The sequence below is a fragment of the Gorilla gorilla genome, chromosome 9 (assembly GCF_029281585.2).
Source record: "Gorilla gorilla gorilla isolate KB3781 chromosome 9, NHGRI_mGorGor1-v2.1_pri, whole genome shotgun sequence".
NCBI lineage: Eukaryota > Metazoa > Chordata > Mammalia > Primates > Hominidae > Gorilla > Gorilla gorilla.
This window is the reverse complement of record NC_073233.2, coordinates 9,812,176-9,837,797: the sequence shown is the minus strand read 5'-3', so window position 1 is coordinate 9,837,797 and position 25,622 is coordinate 9,812,176. Positions and strand designations below refer to the sequence as shown.

Sequence of the window (25,622 nt, the reverse complement as noted above, 5' to 3'; positions counted from 1 at the left end):
TGCGCCCAGCCCCATTTTTGTTTAAAAACTAATAATAATCACCCACACATGTTTATGACTACCTATATTCCCAACTACTCAGGAGGCTGAGGCGGGAGGATGGCTTAAGCCCGGGAGTTTGTGGCCCCCTTGAGCAACATAGCAAGACTTCATCTCAAAAAAAAATTATCACAATCATCATTTTCACATAAGTATACCTATAGGGGAAAACCTAGAACATATATATAGCAGGCTCGTCCAACCTGCGGCCCAACACATATCTGTAAACTTTCTTAAAACAGTACAAGGTTTTTTTGTGATTTTTTTTCTTTTAGCTCATCAGCTATTGCTAGCATTAGTGTATTTTATGTGTGGTCCAAGGCGATTCTTCTTCTTCCAATGTGGTGCAGGGAGGCCAAAAGATTGGACATCCCTGATATACACGTTAACAGGTGCCATCCTCGGATGGCAGGATTATAGAGACTTCTACACGTTCATGTCTGTACTACTTCATTTTTATAAATACACATTTTCCACTCGTAACAAAAAACTGTGATGAAAATCATCCCGGGTCACAGTGTCTCACGCCTGTAATCCCAACACTGTAAGAGGCAGAGGCTTTGGGAGGCTGAGGTGAGCGGATCACTTGAGGTCAAGGGTTCAAGACCAGCCTGGCCAACACGGAGAAACCCCATCTCTACTAAAAACACAAAAATTAGCCACGCGTGGCGGTGCATGCCTATAATCCCAGCTACTCAGGAGACTGAGGCAGGAGAATCACTTGAACCTGGGATGCATTGCAGTGAGCTGAGATTGCACCACTGCACTCCAGCCTTGGGAACAGAGTAAAACTCTGTCTAAAAAAATAATAATAAAAGAGTCTGAGGCAGGAGCATCAGTTGAGGCCGTGCATTCAGGACCCCATCTCTACAAAATAAAAAAATTACTAGCATGGTGGCACGCACCTGTCATCCCAGCTACTCAGGAAGTGGGAGGATTGCTAGAGCCCAGGAGTCGAGGCTGTAGTGAGCAATGACTGTGCCACTGCACTCCAGCCTGGGTGACAGAACAAGATCGTATCTCAAAAAAAAAAAAAAAAAAGAATCATTCTGGCTAACGGCTCTTCAGACATCTGTGCTTATGAGAACACCAGCCCCTTCTAAGCTGTGTGTGTGTGATTTTTTTTTTTTTTTTTTTGAGATGGAGTCTCACTCTGTCACTCAGGCTCAAGTGCAGTGGTACAATCTCGGCTCACTGCAACCTCCGCCTCCTGGGTTCAAGCAATTCTCCTGCCTCAGCCTCCCAAGTAGCTGGGATTACAGGCACCCGCCATTGTGCCTGCCTAATTTTTGTATTTTTGTAGAGATGAGGTTTCACCATGTTGGCCAGGCTGGTCTCGAACTCCTGATCTCAAGTGATCCACCCGCCTTGGCCTCCCAAAGTGTTGGGATTACAGGCGTGAACCACTGTGCCCGGCCGCTTTCTAAGCTTTGTGAAGAGTGGGTTGACTGAGCAGCCAGGTAGATGTGGGTTCAGATCTCTGCGTCTGTCCCGCTGTGCCAAGTGCTGGGGCAGACGCGGGCAGAGACTGGACAGCGGCACGGTGCCTGCTGCTAGCCATTTCTATGCAAAAGCAGATCTCTGGTCCCATCCTGGAGGCCAATTCTAGGTACCTGGGTGGGCCTGGGAACCTGTGAACCAAGTAAACTGACTTGGACACCCCCCTACCCCGCCAGGCCTGTCCTAGCAGCCCCACACAATATGCTCATGTCCTGTCCCCAAACACTGCCATCCTGAAACACATGTGCTGTTTCCAGGCCGGGCCAGGATCAGATGGGAAGTGGAACCTCGTCATGACCAGAAACTCTTTCCCTACGAAGAGCACTTGGAGATGGCAATGCTGAACCTCACACTGTAGGACTCACACACGACTCCAACGGGATTGTGAGAATCAAGTCACTCTCATAGGAAGAGTTTTTATATGGGAAAGCGGATAAAACTTTCATTGGACTGGAATGTTTGGAGAATGTTAATTTCCAAATCAGGAACCACAAACTGCCCTCTGATAAGACATCGGCTATCTAAGCGTGTGCGTGCTCCCTTTCTGCCAGCAGTTCTGGTTCTTAAGAAAATCGCCATCAATCAGACATGAAAACTCTGGCTCCAAAAATAGCATTTTCTTTGTGCAAATAAAAACGTGTGTATCAAGTATGATGTTCCCCCAACGTGGACACACTCGGTTCCTCACAAAGCCAAGCCCGCTGCAGCTGCCACATCCGTGGACACACTCGGTTCCTCACAAAGCCAAGCCCGCTGCAGCTGCCACATCGGTGGACACACTTGGTTCCTCACAAAGCCAAGCCCGCTGCAGCTGCCACATCGGTGGACACACTCGGTTCTTCACAAACCCAAGCCCGCTGCAGCTGCCACATCCCTGGGCTTATGGTGCAGCAGGTGCTTTTTTAAAGACAGGAATCAAAATGTTAGGAACATGGCAGAAAGGTGACACCTGGAGACCAAACGCAGGATGAGGAGTACTGCAAAGGTCACAGGGAAGTCACAGAACAGTAATACGCTAGCAGGGGCATGGGGCATGAAGAACAGAAGAAGAGAGGAAGTGTTTCCGAGCCTCCAGAAAAGAAATCAGAGCCAAGCACAGCTTCCCGGGTCACAGAACCAATTCATTCACCAGGCGGCACCACTGCCGTCATTTCAGCTTCTGGCCACTGGGAGGCGCTGCTCAAAAGGATTTGCCCTGAGACTCCGAGAAGAAGCTGCGGGAAGGACAGCAGGGGTCTCGGGGTTTTAGCCTCTGGCCCAGGAGTTATTTGTCCATAACCAAAGGGAGCACAGTCTGCACCCAGCTCTAATCCCATCGGAGCTGCTGCGACTCCCGCAGGTTCTTCCGGAACTGGTTTAGCTTGCCCGCAGGATCAGGAAAGTTTGAGAAAAGCATCTGCAAAAAAATAAAGAGCAGAGCTTACTTCATTGCCTGTCCCCATCCCATGTCACCACCTGGCTGACCCCAGGTCCCCTACCCAACAACAACCCCTCCCAAGTTCCTAACTCCCTCACTTGGACTCGAGACTCTTCACGCCCCAGCAGCGCTCCACCTCCAACTTGACATCATGCTTTCTGGAAACTTCCCTGTATGTCCCACTTTCCCACACTTGGTGCCCTGGAGCACCTCCTGGCCTCTACATGCTGTATGTTCCCCTGCGAGCACCCTCCTCTTGGCCTCTGGCCAACACAGTCCCACCCATCTGTGGGTAACAAGGGGGTGTCAGTGTTCTTTTCAGCCTTGCTAAACTGTCTGAATCAAGGATCACAAACTACAGCCTGCAGGCCAAATCCAGCCCACAGCCTGTGTTTGTAAATAAAGTTTTATTCGAACAAAGCCACACCCCCTTAATCGACAGATGATCTGTGGCTACTTTCACACCACAACAGAGTACCATGGTTCTGACAGAGACTGGGGGACCCAGTCTAAATGACTTCCAACCTGAACCTTTACTGAAAATCCTGCCAATCATTCTGTTGGCAAGAATGATGTATTACTTTTAGCAATAAGAAACAAGTAACCTTTGCAGAATTCCACCCATCTTTCAAGGCTGGTCCCAGAAGCTCCCTTTGCCCACCCACCTACGTGATCCTGCTCACTTCCTAAACTGCAGCCTGGCCCACCTGGCTCCAGCATCATTTGTGGAGTGTCAGCTCCATAAATCCAGAGGGCAGGTGGGGGTGTGTCTTAACTTTCCTGAGCCTACTGTACCGAAACGAGACAGCAGAGTGGGCCGGCCTCTGTGACCTCTGCTCCCTCCCTAGCTTTTCCGCCAGACCCCACACGGTCCCACCCTGGCTGTGGGAAGCAGGGATCAGGGAGCGTGGCTCGGTGCCAGTCTCCAGAACCCTCCCCACCCTGGCGTGGTGGCAGATGTGGCTACCTGCAGCTGAGCTGCCAGTTCCTCTGAGTCCTCAAAGACCAGGCCATTTTCTTCATGTTTCACCAGCTCATGTAAACTGCAGAGAGAACCAAGGGAGCCTGAGAGCTGCCTGGAGAAGACACCAGACCCCTGGGGTGCCCACCTGGGCTCCCCCCCACACCCCATGCTCAAGCCAGGCTGGGGGTTGGAACAGGGGGTGTGGTTTCCGGGAGCTGGTTCTTAGATTTGGCATCTGAAGGGTATAAAGACCTGGGGGGGTGCACATCAAAATGGCCAAACCGATTTGAGGAGGGAGCCTTAAGGAGGGTTTGTACCTTCTGTGCTGGATGCTCTTCAAGGACTGAAGAATTATTTTTGCATGTTTTTCTTAATTCCATGGCCATGGAACAAGTAAAGGCAACCCCCTGGGGACTGGCTCAGCACATAAAAGATGCCTTTTCTAGGGCAGCAGGTTTGATCCCGACATTCCCTGAGCTCAGCTCACACCAGGGGCTCACATCCCTGAATCCCATCCAGGAGCCGGCTCCTGAGCAGGGGCCAAGGGCTCAGCTTGTGCTGGGGCTACAGCTTCTAGAATCTCCTCTAACTCCACCCTTCCAAACACCCGTCTATGCTGGGTGGAGTGAGGCCACAGCATGACACTCATTTAACTGATTCAAACCCAGCACGTGAGCTTGGCCAAAAGGGACATGGTGGGAGAGAAAGAAACAAAGAAAACCATGTAAGCCTGCAGGCAATTCCTGCCAATTCTACTCTAGGAGCAAAAGCCCCGAGTGGAGTTCTAGTATTTAAGATGCTTTTTTTTCATATTAGGTTGGTGCAAAAGTAATTGCCATCTTTAATGGCAAAAACCGTGATTACTTTTGTATCAACCTAAATATAACATGAGCTCTAAATGGAAGCAACTACTTCAGTGAGGCTCAGCCCAGCCACGGTAACCGCAGGGCTCCTCCTCGTGGCCTCCAGTGTGTGCTGGACTGACTGAGGGGCAGGGCCTCACCGTGGGCAGCTCACTCTGCACTGTTTCCCCTCAGCGGTAGATCTGTGAAGCTATCCCCAGAAAGATTCGGGTTCTGCTCCTACCACTTGAAGTTCACGGCACACACAGGCAAACAGCACCCGAACATGTCCACCACCTTCATGGGTAGGTCCAGGCCACTGGAGGATGTGTGCAGACAGACACCCAGATCCACCGACCCTGCTGGGCAAGAGGGGTGCGGTCAGAGCGCTGGTCTCTGCCCTGGGAACACAAATCCTCCCAGCACAGTGAGGCAACATCCCCCGAGGGGAGTGAAAATCGGATAAGTCCCCCGACAGCCCCAAGCACAAGTGGCTTAAGCTGGCCAAGCAGCCACATGGCCTGGCTGGGACATCTGAAAATGTAAGTTGACACTTTTTCTACGTAACCACAATTTGGTTTTTTTGTTGTTGTTTTGTTTTGTTTTGAGACAGAGTCTCACTCTGTCACCCAGGCTGGAGTGCAGTGGCACAATCTCAGCTCACTGCAACCTCCACCTCCCAGGTTCACCTCCCGCATGTAAGCCCAGCATTTTGGGAGGCCAAGGTGGGTGGAACACCTGAGATCAGGAGTTCAAGACCAGCCTGGCCAACATGGTGAAACCCCATCTCTACTAAAAAAAATACAAAATTAGCGAAGCATCGTGGCAGGTGCCTGTAATCCCAGCTACTCAGGAGGCTGAGGCAGGAGAATTGCTTGAACCTGGGAAGGCGGAGGTTGCAGTGAGCCAAGATCGTGCCATTGCACTCCAGCCTGGACTACAAGAGCGAAACTCCGTCTCAAAATAATAATAATAATAATAATAATAAACCACAGCACACCCACTACAAACCAGCTGTCAGTGTGAAAATAAAGCGAAACAGCTTAACATTTCTAAAGACTAGCTGGGGCCAGGCATGATGGGTCACGCCTGGAATCCCAGCACTTAGGGAGGCCAAGGCGGGAAGATCACTTGAAGTCAGGAGTTCAAGACCAGCCTGGCCAACACGGTGAAACCCTGTTTCTACTAAAAATACAAAAATAAGCCAGGTGTTGTGGCGGGCTCCTGTAATCCCGTAATCTACTCGGGAGGCTGAGGTGGGAGAATCACTTAAACCTAGGAGGCGGAGGTTGCATGAACTGAGATCATGCACTCCAGCCTAGGCAATGGAGCGAGACTGTCTAAAACAAAGACTAACTGGAGAGTCCTGCCAGGAAAAGGCCCTCAGCCTCCAACTGCTCTGCTCACTCGAAGCTGGAAGATGCAGCTCTAGAGACGCATCAGGACCAAGCCACGACTCCCCACTTGGAGAAATCAACGGGGAAAGAGACGGAGGCAAAGGAGAACCATCTCACTGGGAGAGGCGACGCTGTTTGACACATCATCCCTGTACCTCCCAAAGCCACTGCCCTCCCACACCTGGGCAACAGTGGCCCCCAACCCCAGGCCCAGCCCTCCTGCAGGAAGGAAGAGGACTGAATGGAGGGCGCGGAAGGCTGAAAGGACGTGGCCTCCTCAAACCCCTTGGTAAAGGGCCTCTGGGGCCACCTGGCAGGGAGGGGCTGGCACACCAGGAAGTAGCCTCCTCCTGGGAGTTCAGCCAGAGCCCAGGTCCTGTCCCCAAGTGGCCTCCAGAGCCACATTTTCAGAAAAAGTACATCCCGCCCACCGCTGTTCCCCCTGCTTAAGGCCCCGCCTCCTCCCTGAGCCTCCTGCTGGCCTCTCACCTAGAAGCAGAGGGTAGTCCTCGGCCTCCAGCCAGGGGGTGCAGACCTGGATGTGCTGGAAATGCTTCTGGTGGATGAGGCGGCTGTAATACTCCCTCAGAGGCCCTTTGCCTTCACAGAGAAGAGCAGATACTGCCATGGACTCGTCTCTGTCCCTGCCAATTGGCCCCAGGCCCAAGACACTCCCCCCTAGGAGGGACCCCTTTCCCAGAAGCTCCACCCCTCGGCAGCTCCAGTCAGGTCCCATCCGGGCCCTTCCAGAAGCAACGCAGGAGCCCCTAGACCTGCAGGGGTGTGTGCACCCTGACCCCTGACGCACAGCCCTGCACCTGCAGCCAGCTGGCCTCGGGCTGCAAACATGGCAGGGTAAGCACTGGCCTGGCAGTCGACTGCCCACTGCGTGGACCCAGCCTTCTGTCTGTGTTGTGCACAGGGAACACAAGGACTCCCCCTGCCCTGCCACAGCCCCCAGAGCACATGGCGCAGGTTCCAAACCGCCCCTGCCCTGCCACAGCCCCCAGAGCACATGGCGCGGGCTCCAAACCACTCCTGGGAGCCTAGAGGCCAGAGGAGGGAGGAGAGCAGGACCAGCAGCTGGCCCAGACCCCGCCTCTTCTCACACCACTTCCGCTTTTCTCCGTCCTCAGAGTCACCTTGAAAGGGCTCAGCAGCAGTAACTGTGGGACAGGGGCTCTTCCGTTTGAAAAATTAAAAGAGGCTTGGTTAAGGCACCAATGACATGGCCAGGCACAGTGGTTCATGCCTATAATTCGAGCATATTGGGAGGCCAAGGTGGGTGGATCACCTGAGGTCAGGAGTTCAAGACCAGCCCGGCCAACATGATGAAACCCTGTTTCTACTAAAAATACAAAAATTAGCTGGGTGTGGTGGGCCCCTGTAGTCCCAGCTACTCGGGAGGCTAAGGCATGAGAATTGCTTGAATGTGAGAGGTGGAGGTTGCAGTGAGCCAAGATCACACCGCTGCACCCCAGCCTGGGTGACAGAGACTCTGTCTCAAAAAAAAAAAAAGAAAAAAGACACCAATGATGTAACAACAACAAAAAAAAGATGCTTGGAAACTACTGAAAAAGTAGAAAGCTTGGTATCTACAGATTCAAATCTGGGCTCCCTGCCCTGCTGTGAAACCCTCTGAGCCTCAGTTTCCCCCATGTCAAGCAGTATAAGACCCTATGGCAGAGAGCTGCAGTGAAGATTAAGGAGACAAGATCGTGGGAAGCACAGGGTAAAGGCTATGTGCCCCTCCCTCTCCGCCATGCCCCAACCAAGCAGACACCCAGGGTCCTAGGCGGTACCTGTTATCACACAGACGAGAGAAGGAAGGTTGTGTCCATCAAGAGTCAGTTGTTCAAACTCTGTGTTTAAAAAAAGAAACAATTCTACATGGAATTTCTGATAGAATTTCTTTTTTTTTTTCTGACAGACGCTTGCTCTGTCACCCAGGCTGGAATGCAATGGCGTGATCTCAGATCACTGCAACCTCCGCCTCCCACATCCAAGCCATTTTCCTGCCTCATCCTCCCAAGTAGCTGGGACTACAGGCGCACGCCACCACCCCCAGCTAATTTTAATTTTTGTAATTTTAGTAGAGATGGGGTTGCACCATGTTGCCCAGGCTGATCTCAAACTGCTGACCTCAAGTGATCCACCTGCCTCGGTCTCCCAAACTGCTGGAATTACAGATGTGAGCTACCATGCCCAGCCAATTTCTGCCATTACTTTAATGAAAACAGCAATTACTTTTGCAACAACCTAATAGCTTAGGAGACGGAAGAGGTCATCTATACGTTTTAAGTCAGGCAGTGGTGTGACCCAATGTGTATTTCTAAAAGATTACAGAAGCCATGCAGGAAAGATGGTTTCCATATGGTCTGTGGTTGCTTTTGCACTACAACAGCAGAGCTGTTATATTTGCAACAGAGACCACATGGCCCATAAACCTGCAATAGTTCCTATCTGGCCATTCACTAGAACAGGGGGGCAATAGAGCAGGATGGGACCCAAGTGCCTGCAGGGAAGATGGAGCAGAACAGTGTTTCATCCCTGTTTTTCAGATAATTTCACGAGGTCGAAAGACATCTTAATGAAAGTGAAAGTACAAGGTATTTACCAGGAGATATTCACACAAGAGGCCATTTCTCACACCTGCAATCCCAGCTTCACACCAGATTCAATGGCTCACACCTGTAATCCCAGCATTTGCGGAGGCCAAGGCAGGAGGATCACTTTCAGCCAGGAGTTTAAGACCAGCCCAGGCAAAAAAGTCAGACCTCATCTCTACAAAAAAATATAATAAAAAGTTAGCCGGGCATGGTAGTACATGCCTGTAGTCCCGGCTACTCAGGAGGCTGAGGTGAGAGGATTGTTTGAGCCCAGAAATTCAATGCCACAGCATGCTATGATTGTGCCACTGCACTCCAGTCTGGGTGAAAAAGGGAGACTCTCTCTCTTTCTCGCTGTCTCTCTCACATGCGCTCTCTCTTTCTCTCTCTCTCTATATATACATGTATATATATAGTCACAATATATTTGCTGTCAAAGTATTATCATCAAAACTCTATAGAAAATATACACATCCTTGGGCTGGGCACAGTGGCTCACGCCTGTAATCCTAACACTTTGGGAAGTTGAGGCGGGTGGATCACCTGAGCTCACGAGTTCAAGACCAGCTTGGCCAACATGGCAAACCCCATCTCTACTAAAAATACAAAAATTAGCTGGTGTGGTGGCACGCACCTCTAATCTCAGCTACTCAGGAAGCTGAGGCACAAGAATCGCTCGAACCCGGGAGGCAGAAGTTGCAGTGAGCCCAGATTGTGCCACTGCACTCCAGCCTGTGCGACAGAGTGAGACTCCATGAAAACGCAAAACAAAACATAATAAAACCAAACCAAAAAAAAAACAACAAAAACAAACAGGCACTTCTGACACAGGCCGCAACATGGATGAACCTTGAAGACATTATTGTCAGTGAAATAAATAAATCCCAAAAGGATAAACATGCCCAGGCTCAGTGGCTCGCACATGTAACCCCAGCATTTTGGGAGGCTGAGGCAGGCGGATCCCTTAAGCTCAGGAGTTCGAGACCAGCCTGGCCAATATAGTGAAAGCTCGTCTCTATTAAAAATACAAAAATTAGCTGGTCATGATAGCTCAAGCCTGTAATCCCAGCTACTCGGGAGACTGAGACATAAGAATTGCTTGAACCCCCGATGTGGAGGTTGCAGTGAGCCGAGATCATGCCACTGCACTCCAGCCTGGGTGACAGAGAAAGACTATCTCTAAAAAAAAAAACTTAAACACGGTATGATTCCACTTATCTATCAAGTGTCTAGAGTAGTTAGACTCCTAGAGTTGCAAACTAGAAAGGTGGCCCACAGGGGTGGGCGAGAGAGAGGAGTGGAGAGCTTGGCGAATGGTTGCAATTTCCATTTTGAAAAATAAAACTGTTCCGGAGATAATGGCCGTGATGGTTGCTATACAATGCGAATGTACTTAGTGTCATGAAACTGTAAACTGAAAAAGCGTGGAAACTGTAAATGTTTATACTGGCCATTCTATATGCACTAATATATATTTATAATTTTTAATATTTATACGTGGTATATTTTCCCATAATAAAAGATGAAAATTAAAGCAGTTGGATCTTTAAAAAGCAAAGAAAGAAGCGAAGAATACACACCAGCTTTCTCCTGATTAGAGGAAGAGCCCCAAAGCTTCTATGGACACTCACTTTTCTCTTCTTCTTGCATGATGATGAGGAAATACTTAGAGGTTGGGGAACTTGGGTGACTTTGGCTAATGAGGAGCTCTGTGCCTTGAGCCCCCCAGGATACAGAACAGTAAATAATCTGTGCCTCCAGCCCTGCAGCGTGAGGTTGCAGTCCTGTGGGCTCCACAGCCATCACCTGTATCAGGAGGCACATGTCTCAATGTGTCTTCTTGCCAGCCTTGAGGACGGAGTCTGAGCATCCATCACGCACCATGCAGGGAGGACAGTGGACCTGTTCTCCGTGGTCATGGCCCAGCAGAGGGGAAGGGCAGTTCAGTGAGTGTAGGCAAAAGAAAGAGCGATCAGACTGTTACTGTGTCTATGTAGAAAGGAAAGACATAATAGATTCCATTTTGAAAAAGACCTGTACTTTCAACAATTGCTTTGCTGAGATGTTGTTAATGTGTAGCTTTGCCACAGCCACTTTGACCCAACCTGAAGCTCACAAAAACATGTGTTGTATGAAATCAAGGTTTAAGGGATCTAGGGCTGCCCAGGACGTGCCTTGTTAAGATGTTTCCAAGCAGTATACTTCGTAAAAGTCATCGCCATTCTCTAGTCTCAATAAACCAGGGTCACGATACACTGTGCAAAGCCGCAGGGAGCCCTGCCCTTGAAAGCGGCGTATTGTCCAAGGTTTCTCCCCATGTAATAGTCTGAAAAGTGGCCTCATGGGATGAGAAAGACCAGACCATCCCCTAGCCCGACCCCCGTAAACTATCTGTGCTGAGGTGGATTAGTCAAAGAGGAAAGCCTCTTGCAGTTGAGGGAGAGTAAGGCCACTGTCTCCTGCCTGCCCCTGGGAACTGAATGTCTCGGTATAAAACCCGATTGTACATTTGTTCAATTCTGAGATGGGGGAAAAACCGCCCTCTGTTGAGAGGTGAGACATGTTTGCAGCAATGCTGCCTTGTTATTCTTTACTCCACTGAGATGTTTGGGTGGAGAGAAACATAAATCTGGCTTACATACACGTCCAGTCATAGTACCTTCCCGTGAACTTCTTTATGACATAGATTCTATTGCTCACATCTTCGTTGCTGACCTTCTCCTTATTATCACCCTGCCCTCCTACTACATTCCTTTTTGCTAAAATAATAAAAATAATAATCAATAAAAACAGGGAACTCAGAGGCCGGTGTCGGTGCAGATCCTTGGTATGCTGAGCGCCGGTCCCCTGGGCTCACTGTTGTTTCTCTATACTTTGTCTCTGTGTCTTATTTCTTTCCTCAGTCTCTCATCCCACCTGACTAGAAATATCCACAGGTGTGGAGGGGCAGGCCACCCATTCAAGTGAGTGCTGAGAAATGGATGGGAGCCTTGTTTGTTTCCTCCTCCTCAGAACAAACAGGAGAGTGCGGTGGGCAGATGGGAGGAGACCAATGTGCAAACTGTCCGCTCAGCAGACTGTGGAGTTTCTGTTCTTGGTTGTGCTGGGGGTCTCGGAAATCTTATTCAAAATTTTTCTTTCCTCCCCCACTGGTTGTCCTTTTCATAGACATCTCACCCATGATGGCAGGGAATCAGTCCCTCTAAACTATTCCCTAAGAACAACAAAAAGATTATGAAGGTGATGATGAGGGTAAAGAGGATGACGACAGACACCATGGCATCACGAACCCTTACTGAGGGCTTCCTAAAGGCCAGGCTCTGAGCTCTGTGCTCTATGCAGCTTGTTTCATTGCATCTGCATGGTCTCCACATTATTAGTGCACATTTCAGGATGATTTTACAGACTAGAAAAGGAGCAACGCCTTTCCATATAACTCGTACTAGATCATGAAGTCAAAAAGGATGAAGTCCAATTTGAACCGGCAGTCTAAGTCCAGACACATGGCATTTGGCCAGTCCTCTCCCTGCAACCAACCTGCCCTCTCAAATCCTCGTCACTCAGGCAGATGCCCCTGCTCACTGTGCCCTTCCCTTTGCGGGTTCCTTGTAGACCACAGCTAGACCAGTGGGTGCCACAATCACTGTGTCAAGTATAAAAAGGGCAGCTGAGATCACATCGAGGATTCCAGAAAGAATTGGCACAGGATCATTCGGGACGCATCTCTCCCTTGCCCCTGTTCCTGGCTTTCCTTACAGCTCTCGACTACCTCAAAGGAGTCATCATTTCGGAGTCTGGCTTCCATTCCTATTGAGGAAGCTGGAAAGCGTTTCAAAAATGCTCCTCCGATGTGCCTGTGGTTAAGACCTCTGAGCTCTGCTTAAAACTTTTGGAAGCTGGGCGCGGTGGCTCACGCGTGTAATCCCAGCCCTTTGGGAGGCTGAGGCAGGCGAATCACAAGGTCAGGAATTCGAGACCAGCCTGGCCAACATGATGAAACCCCGTCTCTACTCAAAATAGAACAAAATGAGCCAGGCGTAGTGGCGGGCGCCTGTCACCTCAGCTACTTGGCAGGCTGAGGCAGGAGAATAGCTTGAACCTGGGATGCAGAGGTTGCAGTGAGCCGAGATCACTCCACTGCACTCCAGCCTGTGCAACGGAATGAGACTCCATCTCAAAACAACAAAAACAAAAACAAAAACAAAAAAAACCCACAACTTTTTGAGAGTTGGAAGACCAGGAAGTATAGTACCCAGGACGTCGAGTCTGGCCATGAATTTTGAATACCACGCTTTCTACTTCTCTGTATGGCAAGGGGTGAGACTTCCATCCTCTGAGACTCAGCACTCTCATCTGACTTGATTTCCAGTTGATCCGATGGAAGTGAGTGATGATTAAGCCGATCGTGGGTGCCCGCTGCGTGATCTCTAGGTGACGGATGCATAAAGTAAAGGCAAAGTGAATTTTAGATACATTCCTTAAGATTTCCAGCTTCAACTCCACACAATTCAACGGAAATATCCCCTGACCTGAAGTTCTGCTTTCCCCGCATTCCAGACAGGACATTTTGTTTTGTCCTTATCTCAGTAAGGACTGAGTACTGTGAGAGGAACAAGTGAGTCTCTTTGGTTTCTGATTCCCCAGAGCCTATATCTTGCTTGGCACATAGGAGACAGCAAAAGTCAAAATCTATTTTAATGAATGAATTGACACTTCCTTGCTTCACCAAAATTGGCTGTCATCAGCGTGACTTTGACTTACTTGATTCTTTTTGTTTTTTGTGTTTTGAGACGGAGTTTTGCTCTCGTTGCCCAGGCTGGCATGCAGTGGTGTGATTTCGGTTCACTGTAGTCTCTGCCTCCCAGGTTCAAGCCATTCTCCTGTCCCAGCCTCCCGAGTAGCTGGGACTACAGGCACGCACCGCCATACCGGGCGAAGTTTTTGTATTTTTAGTAGAGGCGGGGTTTCACCATGTTGGCCAGGATGGTCTTGATCTCCTGACCCCGTGATCCACCCTCCTCAGCCTCCCAAAGTGCTGGGATTACAGGCGTAAGCCACCGCATCTGGCCAAACTTTCTGATGAAAACTCTAAGTCCAGGACAGGAGTTAGAGCTTCCATGAATTTTAAAACAAGACCCACCGATTTGAGTAAGCAATTACTCTCTCGAAGGAGAAAGGTCCGAAAACAGAATGATGAAATCACTAGGACCTAACTGGCATGGGGAACTATTTTCTGCTTATGAACTATCAACTTTCATTTCATTTCCAGATGGCATGGTCCCAGCTGTTATACAGTGTTTACAAATGTTCTAAATCAAGGGAATTTGTATCAATCTAGTAGAATAAATAAAATATTTGAGTTCTTAATTTCCTTTAATTAGGATAACCTTTTTCTTAAAGTGAAGACAATGGTTTTATTACATCTTTTTCTTCGGAAAAGATAGGCTGTATTTTCTAGCAATTACGAATTTGTTATATATGATGATCTGGTTCTTGGAACGTTCTTGAAGCTAGTGTCTCTAAGGCAGGTGTGTACAGCAAGACGAGAATAACACAGCAATCGATGTTGAAAGCATTATAAGGCAATTGAGCTTGTCAGAACTACAAATATTGCTGAGTGTGGATTGCTCTGAAATCTGAAAACATTACTTGTGAATTGCTTCTATCCAAAATGCAGACACAATGCTGGGTATTGGTTTACTTGTTTCCGATTTTTCAACCCTCTTTTCCAGGCAAAAGAGGGTTGTATCCAAACGATACAGACCCACAGAGTCTAACAGATGTCTCTATATTCCTCCTCCTCGAACTCTCAGAGGATCCAGAACTGCAGCCGGTCGCCGCTGGGCTGTTCCTGTCCATGTGCCTGGTCACGGTGCTGGGGAACCTGCTCATCATCCTGGCCGTCAGCCCTGACTCCCACCTCCACACCCCCATGTACTTCTTCCTCTCCAACCTGTCCTTGCCTGACATCGGTTTCACCTCCACCACGGTCCCCAAGATGATCATGGACATCCAGTCTCACAGCAGAGTCATCTCCTATGCAGGCTGCCTGACTCAGATGTCTCTCTTTGCCATTTTTGGAGGCATGGAAGAGAGACATGCTCCTGAGTCTGATGGCCTATGACCAGTTTGTAGCCATCTGTCACCCTCTATATCGTTCAGCCATCTTTAACCCGTGTTTCTGTGGCTTCCTAGATTTGTTGTCTTTGTTTTTGTTTTTTTTTTTTCTCAGTCTTTCAGACTCCCAGCTGCACAACTTGATTGCCTTACAAATGACCTGCTTCAAGGATGTGGAAATTCCTAATTTCTTCTGGGAACCTTCTCAACTCCCCCATCTTGCACGTTGTGACACCTTCACCAGGAACATCAACATGTATTTCCCTGCTGCCATATTTGGTTTTCTTCCCATCTCGGGGACCCTTTTCTCTTACTGTAAAATTGTTTCCTCCATTCTGAGGGTTTCATCATCAGGTGGGAAGTAGAAACCTTCTCCACCTGTGGGTCTCACCTGTCAGTTGTTTGCTGATTTTATGGAAGAGGCGTTGGAGGGTACCTCGGTTCAGATGTGTCATCGTCCCCAAGAAAGGGTGCAGTGGCCTCAGTGATGTACACGGTGGTCACACCCATGCTGAACCCCTTCATCTACAGCCTGAGAAACATGGATATTAAAAGTGTCCTGCAGCGGCCACACGGCAGCACAGTCTCATCTCAATATCTTCTTATCTGTTCCATTCCTTTTGTAGGGGGGGTTAAAAAAGGCAGCAAGGTCAAATAAGAATGACATCACAGGGTGAACACCCACTGTGACATTACGAGTAATACCTCCCTAGGATATAAAAAATACTGTCACAGAGTACACACACATGGGGTACACCCAAGGTGATATTAGAAGCGCTATCTCCCTTAAATATTATGAAAAATATCACAGGGTGTGCATACTGTGTAATATGAGGAGTCATATTTACCCTGGATATCACGACTCATATCAAGGGTGTACACACACCGTGTACACGCACTGTGATATCAGGAGTTGCATCTCCCCAGGATATTACGAATAATATCACAGAGTATACACTATGTGTGAACATCCACTGTGATATTTGAAGTCATATCTCTCTATGAGATTACAAATAATATCAAAGTGTGTACACCCCTGTGACATATTAGGAGTAACATCCTTCTAGGGTATTGCAGATAACATCACAAGGTGTACACCTTCTGTGACCTTTTGTGCACACTTTGTGCCATTCAAGGAAACATCCCCCTAGGATATTACGAATAATGACACAGGCGGTTGACACACATGGTGTACATGTCCTGTGCCATCAGGAGTAATATTCCCCTAGGATATTACAAATAATATCACAGCAGGTGTACACATATGGTGTTCACCCCATGTGACATTAGGAGGAACATGCCCCTAGGATATTAGGAATAGTATCACAGGTGTTGAATACGCATGATATACACCCCCGGTGACACTGAAAGTAACATCCCCCTAGGATATTACGAATAATATCACAGGGAGTACACACCGTGTGACATTACGAGTAACATCCCCTGAGGATATAACGAATAATATCAGGGGGCGTACATACATTGTGACCTTAGAGGTTACATCTCTTTAGGATATTACCAATCATATCACAGGGTGTCCACTGACTGTGATATTAGGAGTCCCATTTTCCTAGGATATTATGGATAATATCACAGGAAGTGTTCACACACAATGTGTCCACCATGTGTGTACACCCAATGTGATATTTGAAGTCATATGTCCCTAGGATCTTACGAATATTATCAAAGGGTGTGCACCCCATGTGACATTAAAAGTAACATCCCTTTTGGATATTCCGAATGCTATCACAGGGTGTGATATTAGGAGTGTGATATTAGGAGTAAGCTCTTCGTAGGATAACCCATGTGATATCAGGAGTAACCCCTTCCTAGGATATTACGAATAACATCACAGAGTGTACACCACTGTGACTTTAAAAGTAACACCCCCCTAGAATATTACAATAATATAACAGGGTGTACAACCCCTGTGACATTACGAGTAACATCTCCCTAGGATATTTCAAATGATGTCACTGGGGGCACACCCTCCGTGATATTAGCAGCAACATCTTTCTAGGAGATTACGAATGATATCACAGGGTGCACACTCACTGTGATATTAGAAGGAATATCTCCCTAGGATATAAGCTATCACATCACAGAGTGTACACACATGGTGTACACCCACTGTGTTATTAGAAACAATATCTCCCTATGATATTATGAAAAATATCACAGGGTGTAACCTCTGTGGGATACTAGAAATAATGTTTACCATGGATATTACAAATAATATCACAGGATGTACACACACGGGGTACACCCACTGTGATATTAGGAGTTTTATCTCCCTAAGATATTACAAATAATATCCCAGTGGGTGTAGCCCATGTGTGTACACCCACTGTGATCATTAAAGTAATATCTCCCTATAAGATTACAAATAATATCGAAGGCTGTACACCCCCTGTGACATTAGGAGTAACATCCCCCTACAATATTGGGAGCAATATCACACGGTGTACACCCCTGTAATGTTAGGGGTAACATCCCCCCAGAATATTACTAATAATATCACAAGGTGTACACGCATTGTGACATTAGTAGTAGTATCCAGCTAGCATATTTTCAATAATATCACAGAAGGAACACACCTGTGACATTAAGAGTGACATCCCCCTAGAATAGTAAGAATACTATCACAGGGTGTACACCCCCTGTGATATTAGGAGAATCATCTCATCAGAATATTACAAATAATGTCACAGGGTGTTATCTTCTGTGACATTAGGAGAATCATCTCATCAGAATATTACAAATAATGTCACAGGGTGTTATCTTCTGTGACATTAGGAGTATAGACCCCTGGGAAATTATGAATACTATCACAGGGTGTACACCCCTGTGACATTAGTAGTAACATCCTTCTAGAATATCATGAATCATATCACAATGTGTACACCCCCTGTGTCATTAACAATACAATTGCCCTAGGATATTATGAAATAGAACACAGGGAGTATACGCCGTGTGACATTAGAAGTCACATCCCCCGAGGATATAACGAATAATATCAGAGAATGTACATGCATTGGGACATCAGTAGTCACATCTCTTTAGGATAATACGAACAATATCAAAGGCTGTACACGCATTGTGAAATTAGTAGTGAACTCCTGCTGGGATATTACGAATTTTATGACAGGGTCTACACGCCCTGTGACATTAGTAGTCACGTTTTCCTAGAATATGACTAAGAATATTAAAGGGTGTACAGGACCTGTGATTTACGAGTAACATTTCTATAGAAGATTGCACATAATATCACTGTGTGTACACCCCGTGTGACGTTAGGAGTCACATCCCACAAAACTATAACGAAAAATTTCACAAGATGTGCAACATCTGTGACATTAAAAGCAACATTTCCCTAGAATATGACGATAATATCACAGAGTGTACACCCTCGGTGATATGAGGAGTGACATCTTATAAGGGTAACACGAGTAATTTGACAAGGTGTACAAACCCTGTGACATAAGGAGTGACATCCCTCCAGGATATTCCGAATCATACCAAAGGGAAAATACTCCGTGTGACAATAAAATCAACCTCCACTTAGGAGATTAAGAATAATAGCACAAGCTGTACACACATTGTGACATTATTATTAATGTCCCGCTAGGGTATTGCGAATACTATCAGAGTGTGTAGAGACTTGTGACATCAGGATTCACATTTCGCTACAATATCACGAATAATATCACAGGGTGTATACCCCCTGGGACTTAAACAGTGACACCTTCTTCGTATATGGAAAATAATGTCCCAGGGTGTTAACCAAGTGTGGCAGTAGAGAAAAAATACTAGGAGAAAGGGAGTAATATCACCCTCTCTCCCCCCCCCCCCCGGATATTAAGAGCCACATCGCAGTGGGGAGAGGGCGCCCGCCGCGATGCGGGGAGTAATGTCACCCGCCTATCCCCCCCGGATATTACGATACAAATCGCAGGGGAGTGCTGCACCCCCTGCGATGCGGGGAGTAAGAGCCAGCCCCTCTTGCCCCCCTGGCTCTTAGGACCCCCATCGCAGGGGGGCAAGGCACCCCCCGCAATGCAGGCAGTAAGAGCCAGCCCGGCATTCACCTTCTTCTGCTTTTCTTCCATGTGAGGACACCATTTCATGCTCTCTTGCCCTTCTGCCTCCCAACATGTGAGGACACAGTAAGAAGGCCCACACAAGACACCAGCACCTTGATCTTCGACTTCCCAGCTTCCAGGGCTATGAGAGAGTAACTTTCTGTTCTTTATCAATTACCCAGTTCAGATATTCTGTTATAACAGCCATAATGGACTAAGACACTCTATAATCACCAAATCGTTGCTAATAAAAGGCTATTTTGTTTAAGGGATGTACGTTAAACCCTGAGAAGAGCATAAGAGGAGCACATTGCTGAAAAGAAAACTGAAGTCTGCTTACTAGATGTACCTGCTCCCCAATTCTCCTGGCCATGCTCTTGGGCATTGGTTCCCATTGGCTGCCTTCTTCCTCAGGCCCCAGGCCCAGCTGCCCTTGTCTGGGACTCCTCCCTTTTGCATGAGAATTTCCCTCCTTTCCTTCTGTTTCTCCATCAGTCCCTACTTCTGATCCCAGTCCCAGTGAGGTATCCTCCAGATTGGCAAATTATATGCTAATCTCTGCAGAGATGCACCTTGCTTCTCATAAAGGCAGACTTTTACCTGATTAAATGGTGAATTTAACAGCTCAGTCAGCAGCATCTGTGTTTGGGTTACTCATTCATCTCCGGGCCTCCCTAGAATGGCCACGTAGTTGTCTCTGCTTCTGTCTATTGAACTAGCTTTCCTTATATTAAACCATCCTTGCATGCCTGCAATGAATCCAGCTTGGTTATAGTGTATATGTATTTTGATTCCCTGTTGAATTCTGTTGACTAACATTTATAAATTTTGCATGTCCTTTCAGAATTAAAATTTGAAGGATGTTCTTGGAAGATGGTAGCTTGAGTAAATAGTACCTCTCCTGCTGACTTTCACTCCAACCCATTTCAGCCTCTGCTCTGCAGCACAGTGGGCAGAGAGGTCGTAAGGTTGTGGATAAGGTTTTAGGCTTCACTTGAAACTCTGGGTGGGATAGAACTTGGGTAACAGCATTGGAGACCATGGTCTGGGAGAAGATTGGAATGTGATGGGTCTGAAGAAAACCTTGGACCACAAAGAGCCACAGAACAGAGTGGAGATCAGTGTCTGTCCTCTTCCCATTATACTTATCAAAATCCAAAAAATGTACAACATGGAATGTTAACTCCAATGTGGACAATGGACTTGGGGTGATTATGATGTGTCCACATGGGCTCATCGATTGCAAGCAATGTACCGCTCTAGTGTGGCATGTTGATAGTAGGTGTGGCATGCTGATAGTAGGAGAGGCTGTGCATGTGTGGGGTCAGGTGGTTATGGGAGCTCTTTGCACTTTCTGCTTAATTTTGCTGTGAAGCAGAAATTGTTCCAAAAAATAAAGCCTACTGAAAAACGGTTGCAAATGAATTGAAGGTATTCATTAAGATTCAAATTAATGGCCTCGAAGATTAAGTAGAAGAAAAATCTTGAATTGACAGGAATACAAAGAAATTGAAAACATGAAAGAAAAGATTTGAAAACAGACCCAGGACATCGGGTGCAACTAACATAGGAGTTTCAGGGGGAGGAAAAGAGGCAGACGGAGGAGAGGCCGTGATTAAGCACAAAACAAGAAAATTTCCTAAAACAAAGGAAAAGCTGAATCTGCCTGTTAAAAGGGCTAACCGAGTTTTGGGTAGAATTGATGGTGAAAATGAACCTTTAGGAATATTCTGGTAAACATGTATGAGTTGCTAGACATGAAGAACAAGAATATAGCAATATGTCACCAGTGTACTCACCTAAGAATACAGCAACATTTCAACAGTGTACTCACCCTAGAATACAGCAATATATCACCAGTGTACTCACCTCTGAATACAGCTACATGTCACCAGTGTACTTGTCCAAGAATGCAGGAATATATCACCCATGTACTTGCCTAAGAATGCGCAACATGCCAACAATGTACTTGCCTAAGAACATAGCAATATGTCACCAGTGTACACGCCCAAGAATACAGCAATATGTCACCAGCATATTCACGCAAGAATACAGCAACATGTCACCAGTGTACACGCCCAAGAATACAGCAACGTGTCACCAGCATACTCACCCAAGAATACAGCAACATGTCACCAGCGTACTCACCCAAGCATACAGCAACATGTCACCAGCGTACTCACCCAAGCATACAGCAACACGTCACCAGTGTACATGCCCAAGAATACAGCAACACGTCACCAGTGTACTCACCCAAGAATACAGCAACATGTCACCAGCGTACTCACCCAAGAATACAGCATCATGTCACCAGTGTACTCACCAAAGAATATAGCAACATGTCACCAGTGTACTCACCCAAGAATACAGCAACACATCACCAGTGTACTCACCCAAGGATATAGCAAAATGTCACCAGTGTACTCACCCAAGAATACAGCATCATGTCACCACTGTACTAGCCCAAGAATACAGTAACATGTCACCAGTGTACTCACCCAAAAAGGCCAGTACTGTGACTACCTAAGCTTCCCCCAGCACGGCCACACTATGAGACCTGGGGCAGCCGAGACCCGGGAACTGCTCCAGGGCACCAGGACCCATCTGTCTGTACTCACTCACCTTCCTCGGGTGCTCGCATGGGGCTGCCACTGACTACGAACTGCTGCAGCTCCTTGGTGATCTGGCCCTGGTCATGGGACAGGAACTGTAGGGTCAGGACCATAAGGAGCTTCACCACCTGTAGAATGGGAACAGAGGCTCATGACGAGTGGCAACCTATTTGATAATTTAAACCAATCTATTTGTTGAATGAGTGGAGAAACAAGGTAAGGTTTGAGTCCACAGTGGTCAAGAGCATGGAGGCTTCAGAAAAGGGCAGGACCAAGTTCAAATCCCTACACTTCGAATTTCTACTTCATGCCATGCAAAATTACTTTACCCCTCCTAACCTCAATTTCCTTCTGTGTGAAATCGGAACAATCAACTTTCCCTCCTCATTTTCTTTTTTTTTTTTTGGAGATGGAGTCTTGTTCTGTCGCCCAGGCTGGAGAGCAGTAGCGAGATCTCGGCTCACTGCAAGCTCCGCCTCCCGGGTTGACGCCATTCTCCTGCCTCAGCCTCCCAAGTAGCTGGGACTACAGGGGCCCGCCACCACGCCTGGCTAATATTTTTTTGTATTTTTAGTAGAAACGGGGTTTCACCATGTTGGCCAGGATGGTCTCGATCTCCTGACCTCATGATCCCCCCGCCTAGGCCTCCCAAAGTGCTGGGATTACAGGCGTGAGCCACTGCACCCGGCCCCCTCCTCATTCAGTTTCTGTCAAGATTTCATGAGATAATACCTAGAAAACATCCAACCTGTTTACGTGGATGATCATTTTTGTCATAATTAGTAGTGGGATCAATTTCACTGTTATTGTATATACAGTTCTGTGCCTCAAACCTACAAAAAAAAGAAGAAAATGTTAACTCTAAAAAGTGCTAGTGGTTTATAATGCTTATATTATTAATTATAGCCCTATTTAATCGCACAGACCTTGTACATGGCAGGTGCTCAATAAACACTTGTGGAATCAATGAATGTGGGCTCCAGAGCCACGCTGTGTAGATTCTGTTCTGCCTCCACCACTTATTAGCTGTGCGATCTGGGCAAGTTCATTCACCTCTTTATGTCTCTGTTTCCTTTTCTGTAAAATACGTCTAATATGAATCCCTAGCTTATTAAGTTGCTGCAAGGGGTGAATGATTTGGCATACAGTAGGGGCTTGTTAAACATTAGCTGTGATGATCTCCTTCCAAATCTTCATTTTCAGAGCCACAACGAGGCCACAGTGCCACCTGGAGTGTAAGCACACAAGATCACCAACTATGTTCTCTTTCCACCATGGGTCCAAGGCTGGGTAGTGAAGGCCTGGAGGTTTCTCCTGCCTCTACCTTCCCAGTGCCCTCATGGAGACTTTTGTATTTTCCTCTTTACATCCCCACAGATAGGGTCCAGGTTGCCCGACACAGCTGGGCAATCAACAAGGCAGTGACCCCCTGTGCCAGCCCTGTGAGGTAGCTGGAGGATCATTGTTCCTTCCTTCTCAGGCTCCGGGCAGATGCCAGGGCTGGGGTGAACCACGCCCTCAAGTTTCTTGCTTTGGAGAGTCACATTTTCCCTTGGGAAGGAGGGTAAAGGTCAGAGGAGCCAGAGACCTGTGACCTGCTTGTGCCATGAGCCCTAACTATAAGGACCCGAACACTCTATATTAAAAGTGCAAGGCTTGGGGGCTCCACCGAGCTTCTCACCTCACGGCCTCTGCTGAGGGAGGATGAATGCTTTGTCCTCCCAGAGCTTTGCGAGCTTGTAGCACACAGCCTCCCCCGCACAACATCTCTTGGAAACCTCAGACTTTGTCTTAAACATTCATGCAAATTTTGCATCTTATTTCCCATTATGTCAGCGTGTTTTAGAAAAAATCCTCAATTTTCCTGAATATACAAGAGAATTTGACGTTGTAGAACATTGTGCCTTTTAAAAAAATTGTGTTATTTAAAAATTTTCCCCACCCCCCCTTCTGCCCCCCAAGACTGCCAAATCCTTTTTGAACAAATATTAGGAAATGCTTATTATGTGCCAGATATGATTCATGGTCTTGGGGATATAGCAGAAAACAAATACCTGGGTATGAAATAATCTGTACAACAAACCCCCATGATGTGAGTTTACCAATATAACAAACCTGCACCTGTGTCCCTGAACTTAAAAAAAAAAAAAAAGCAGTGGTTTGGGGTCTGGCCCACACTCTAATCCCCCGGAGACCTTTAAGCCACAATGTTGCCCAGGCTCCATTCCAGTGATTCTCATTTTACTGGTCGGTGGCAACTTGGGTTTGGGAAATTCTAAATGCCATCCCCCCAGGTGATTTTACATGTAGCAGGGGTGAGAACAATTGATTCAGGGTGAAGAATGCATTCACTGTAGCTGGTTTCCATGCATACTGATGGGATTTGCCACATAGGGGCTTGAAAAATAGCTCTTCCTTGTTAAAAATCAACGGACACCTCCAAGGTGTACTTAGCTGTTTGGATAAATTGCTGCAGAAAAAAAAGTCTTCTCAGCAGATGTATCTTTAAGTCACTTGATTTCAGAGTAAGAGGTTGTTTCAGTCACAGTACTTATAGTCAGTGTTGAAAATTATAAACAGCCTACAAATACCAAAAAGGAAGGAAAGCATTTACAGACATATAGGATACATTCTGTTTTAAAATTGCTCCTCTGTTGTTGGGCTCTGATTTCCTAAAGTCATCTATCAGCCATTTCCCCCAAATTATTCCATGTCCTTCCAAGAAGCTTCTGCAATTTCTCGAGGTGATTATTATTCCCAATGGTAAACAGCAACATATGGGCCCAAATCTAAAAGGAATTCTGCCTCTATTGCAGAAGAGTCACTCTCCAGAACCTTGCAGGCCTCGGGAAGCTGTTATGAGCAGTGCAGTCTATGCAGGAGTAAGGGCTGCAGAGCCAGGCAGAGCTGATCCTGAGTACCACCAGCCCAGCTGCTTAGCAGCTGTGGGGCTTTGGGCAAGGTTCTTGACTTGGAGCAGTAATATAAACCTCTTCTGCAAGAAAGGGTAGAACAATACTGATTGCAGAAACAGCAGCAATTCTTCATTCCTCTCTGTATCTATGCTCTTTATTGTATGCTCTTACAGCTCCTCCCATCAAGAGGCGGAATGTGTTTCCCAAACTTTGCATCTGGCTGGCACTATTTTCTCTGGCTATAGAAAACTGTTGTATTAGTTTGTTTTCACACTGCTGATAAAGACATTCCTGAACATGCGAACAAAAAGAGGTTTAACTGGACTTACAGTTCCACATGGCTGGGGAGGCCTCAGAATCATGACGGGAGGCAAAAGGCACTTCTTTCATGGTGGCGGCAAGAGAAAAATGAGGAGGAAACAAAAGTGGAAACCCCTGATAAACCCATCAGATCTCGTGAGACTTATTCACTAACATGAGAATAGCATGAGAAAGACCCGCCCACATGATTCAATTACCCCCTTCCCCCGGTCTCTCCCACAACACACGGGAATTCTGGGAGATACAATTCAAGTTGAGATTTGGCTGGGGACTCAGCCAGACCGTATCAACTGCGAATATGACAGCTTTTGTGCTCGTTTTGGGCCTAGGCTCCAAAGGTCTTAAATGCTTCTGTTTTTCTCAGAACCTTGCTATCTTTATGAGATTAGCCAGCTGGAGGATGACATACCATGCTGGGGAGAAGGAAGGTGCCACTGTTGCTAGCCATCTCATCCCCAGAAGCAGAGCCACCTAGTCAACCAGCAGCTGGCCATACATACATGAAGCAGTCCAGTTGTGACAAGAATAGCTCAGTTGAGTTCAGCGTAAATGGCTGATGAACTCAATCATGAGCTATTAAGTTTTCGGTGATTTGTTATGCAATAGCTAACTAATACATGCACCCAGGGCAGATAGGGTGCCAGGATTCAATGAAAGCTTGATTCCTAGTTACCTGCAAGAAGAAAGCACTTTATAGGTACTAATTCTCCCCCCTTATTTAAAGTTGGATCTTTTGTAAGATAATGTTCCGTCATACAGAAATGCATGTACACATGTATATATGTGATTGGTGCTTTTACTCACACA

The 25,622-nt window shown here is 47.0% G+C and overlaps 2 protein-coding genes across 3 annotated transcripts; one reads left to right on the top strand and one right to left on the bottom strand.

The window, feature by feature from the left end:
- Positions 1–478: 478 nt before the first annotated feature.
- Positions 479–24,931, bottom strand: LOC109027697 (chitobiosyldiphosphodolichol beta-mannosyltransferase-like). 2 transcript variants are annotated; one of them, XM_055355200.2, is made up of 7 exons: positions 24,824–24,931; positions 21,590–21,707; positions 7,962–8,021; positions 6,649–6,759; positions 5,007–5,124; positions 3,924–3,999; positions 479–2,935 (listed from the first exon to the last, which is right to left on the bottom strand). In XM_055355200.2, the coding sequence occupies exons 1-7, from the start codon at positions 24,854–24,856 to the stop codon at positions 2,846–2,848; spliced, it is 606 nt and encodes a 201-aa protein (XP_055211175.2). In that variant the 5' UTR covers positions 24,857–24,931; the 3' UTR covers positions 479–2,845. The 2 variants fall into 2 exon arrangements, with proteins under 2 accessions (XP_055211175.2, XP_063566966.1); XM_063710896.1 differs by having other exon boundaries at positions 5,007–5,121.
- LOC134759322 (olfactory receptor 7E24-like) lies at positions 14,132–15,574 on the top strand. Its single transcript, XM_063710897.1, has one exon. It carries the CDS (start codon positions 14,440–14,442, stop codon positions 14,890–14,892), a length of 453 nt encoding a protein of 150 aa, XP_063566967.1. The 5' UTR covers positions 14,132–14,439; the 3' UTR covers positions 14,893–15,574.
- Positions 24,932–25,622: the final 691 nt, after the last annotated feature.

Coding starts and splice junctions, on each gene's coding strand:
- LOC109027697 (XM_055355200.2), bottom strand. CDS start 24,856: ATGATTCTGAGGCCTCCCCAGCCATGTGGAACT. Junction 5,125..6,648: donor GGACTACCCTCTGCTTCTAG/GTGAGAGGCCAG, acceptor CCTCTTGCCCAG/CAGGGTCGGTGGATCTGGGT. Junction 2,936..3,923: donor AACTGGCAGCTCAGCTGCAG/GTAGCCACATCT, acceptor ATTTTTTTGCAG/ATGCTTTTCTCAAACTTTCC.
- LOC134759322 (XM_063710897.1), top strand. CDS start 14,440: ATGCAGACACAATGCTGGGTATTGGTTTACTTGTTTCCGATTTTTCAA.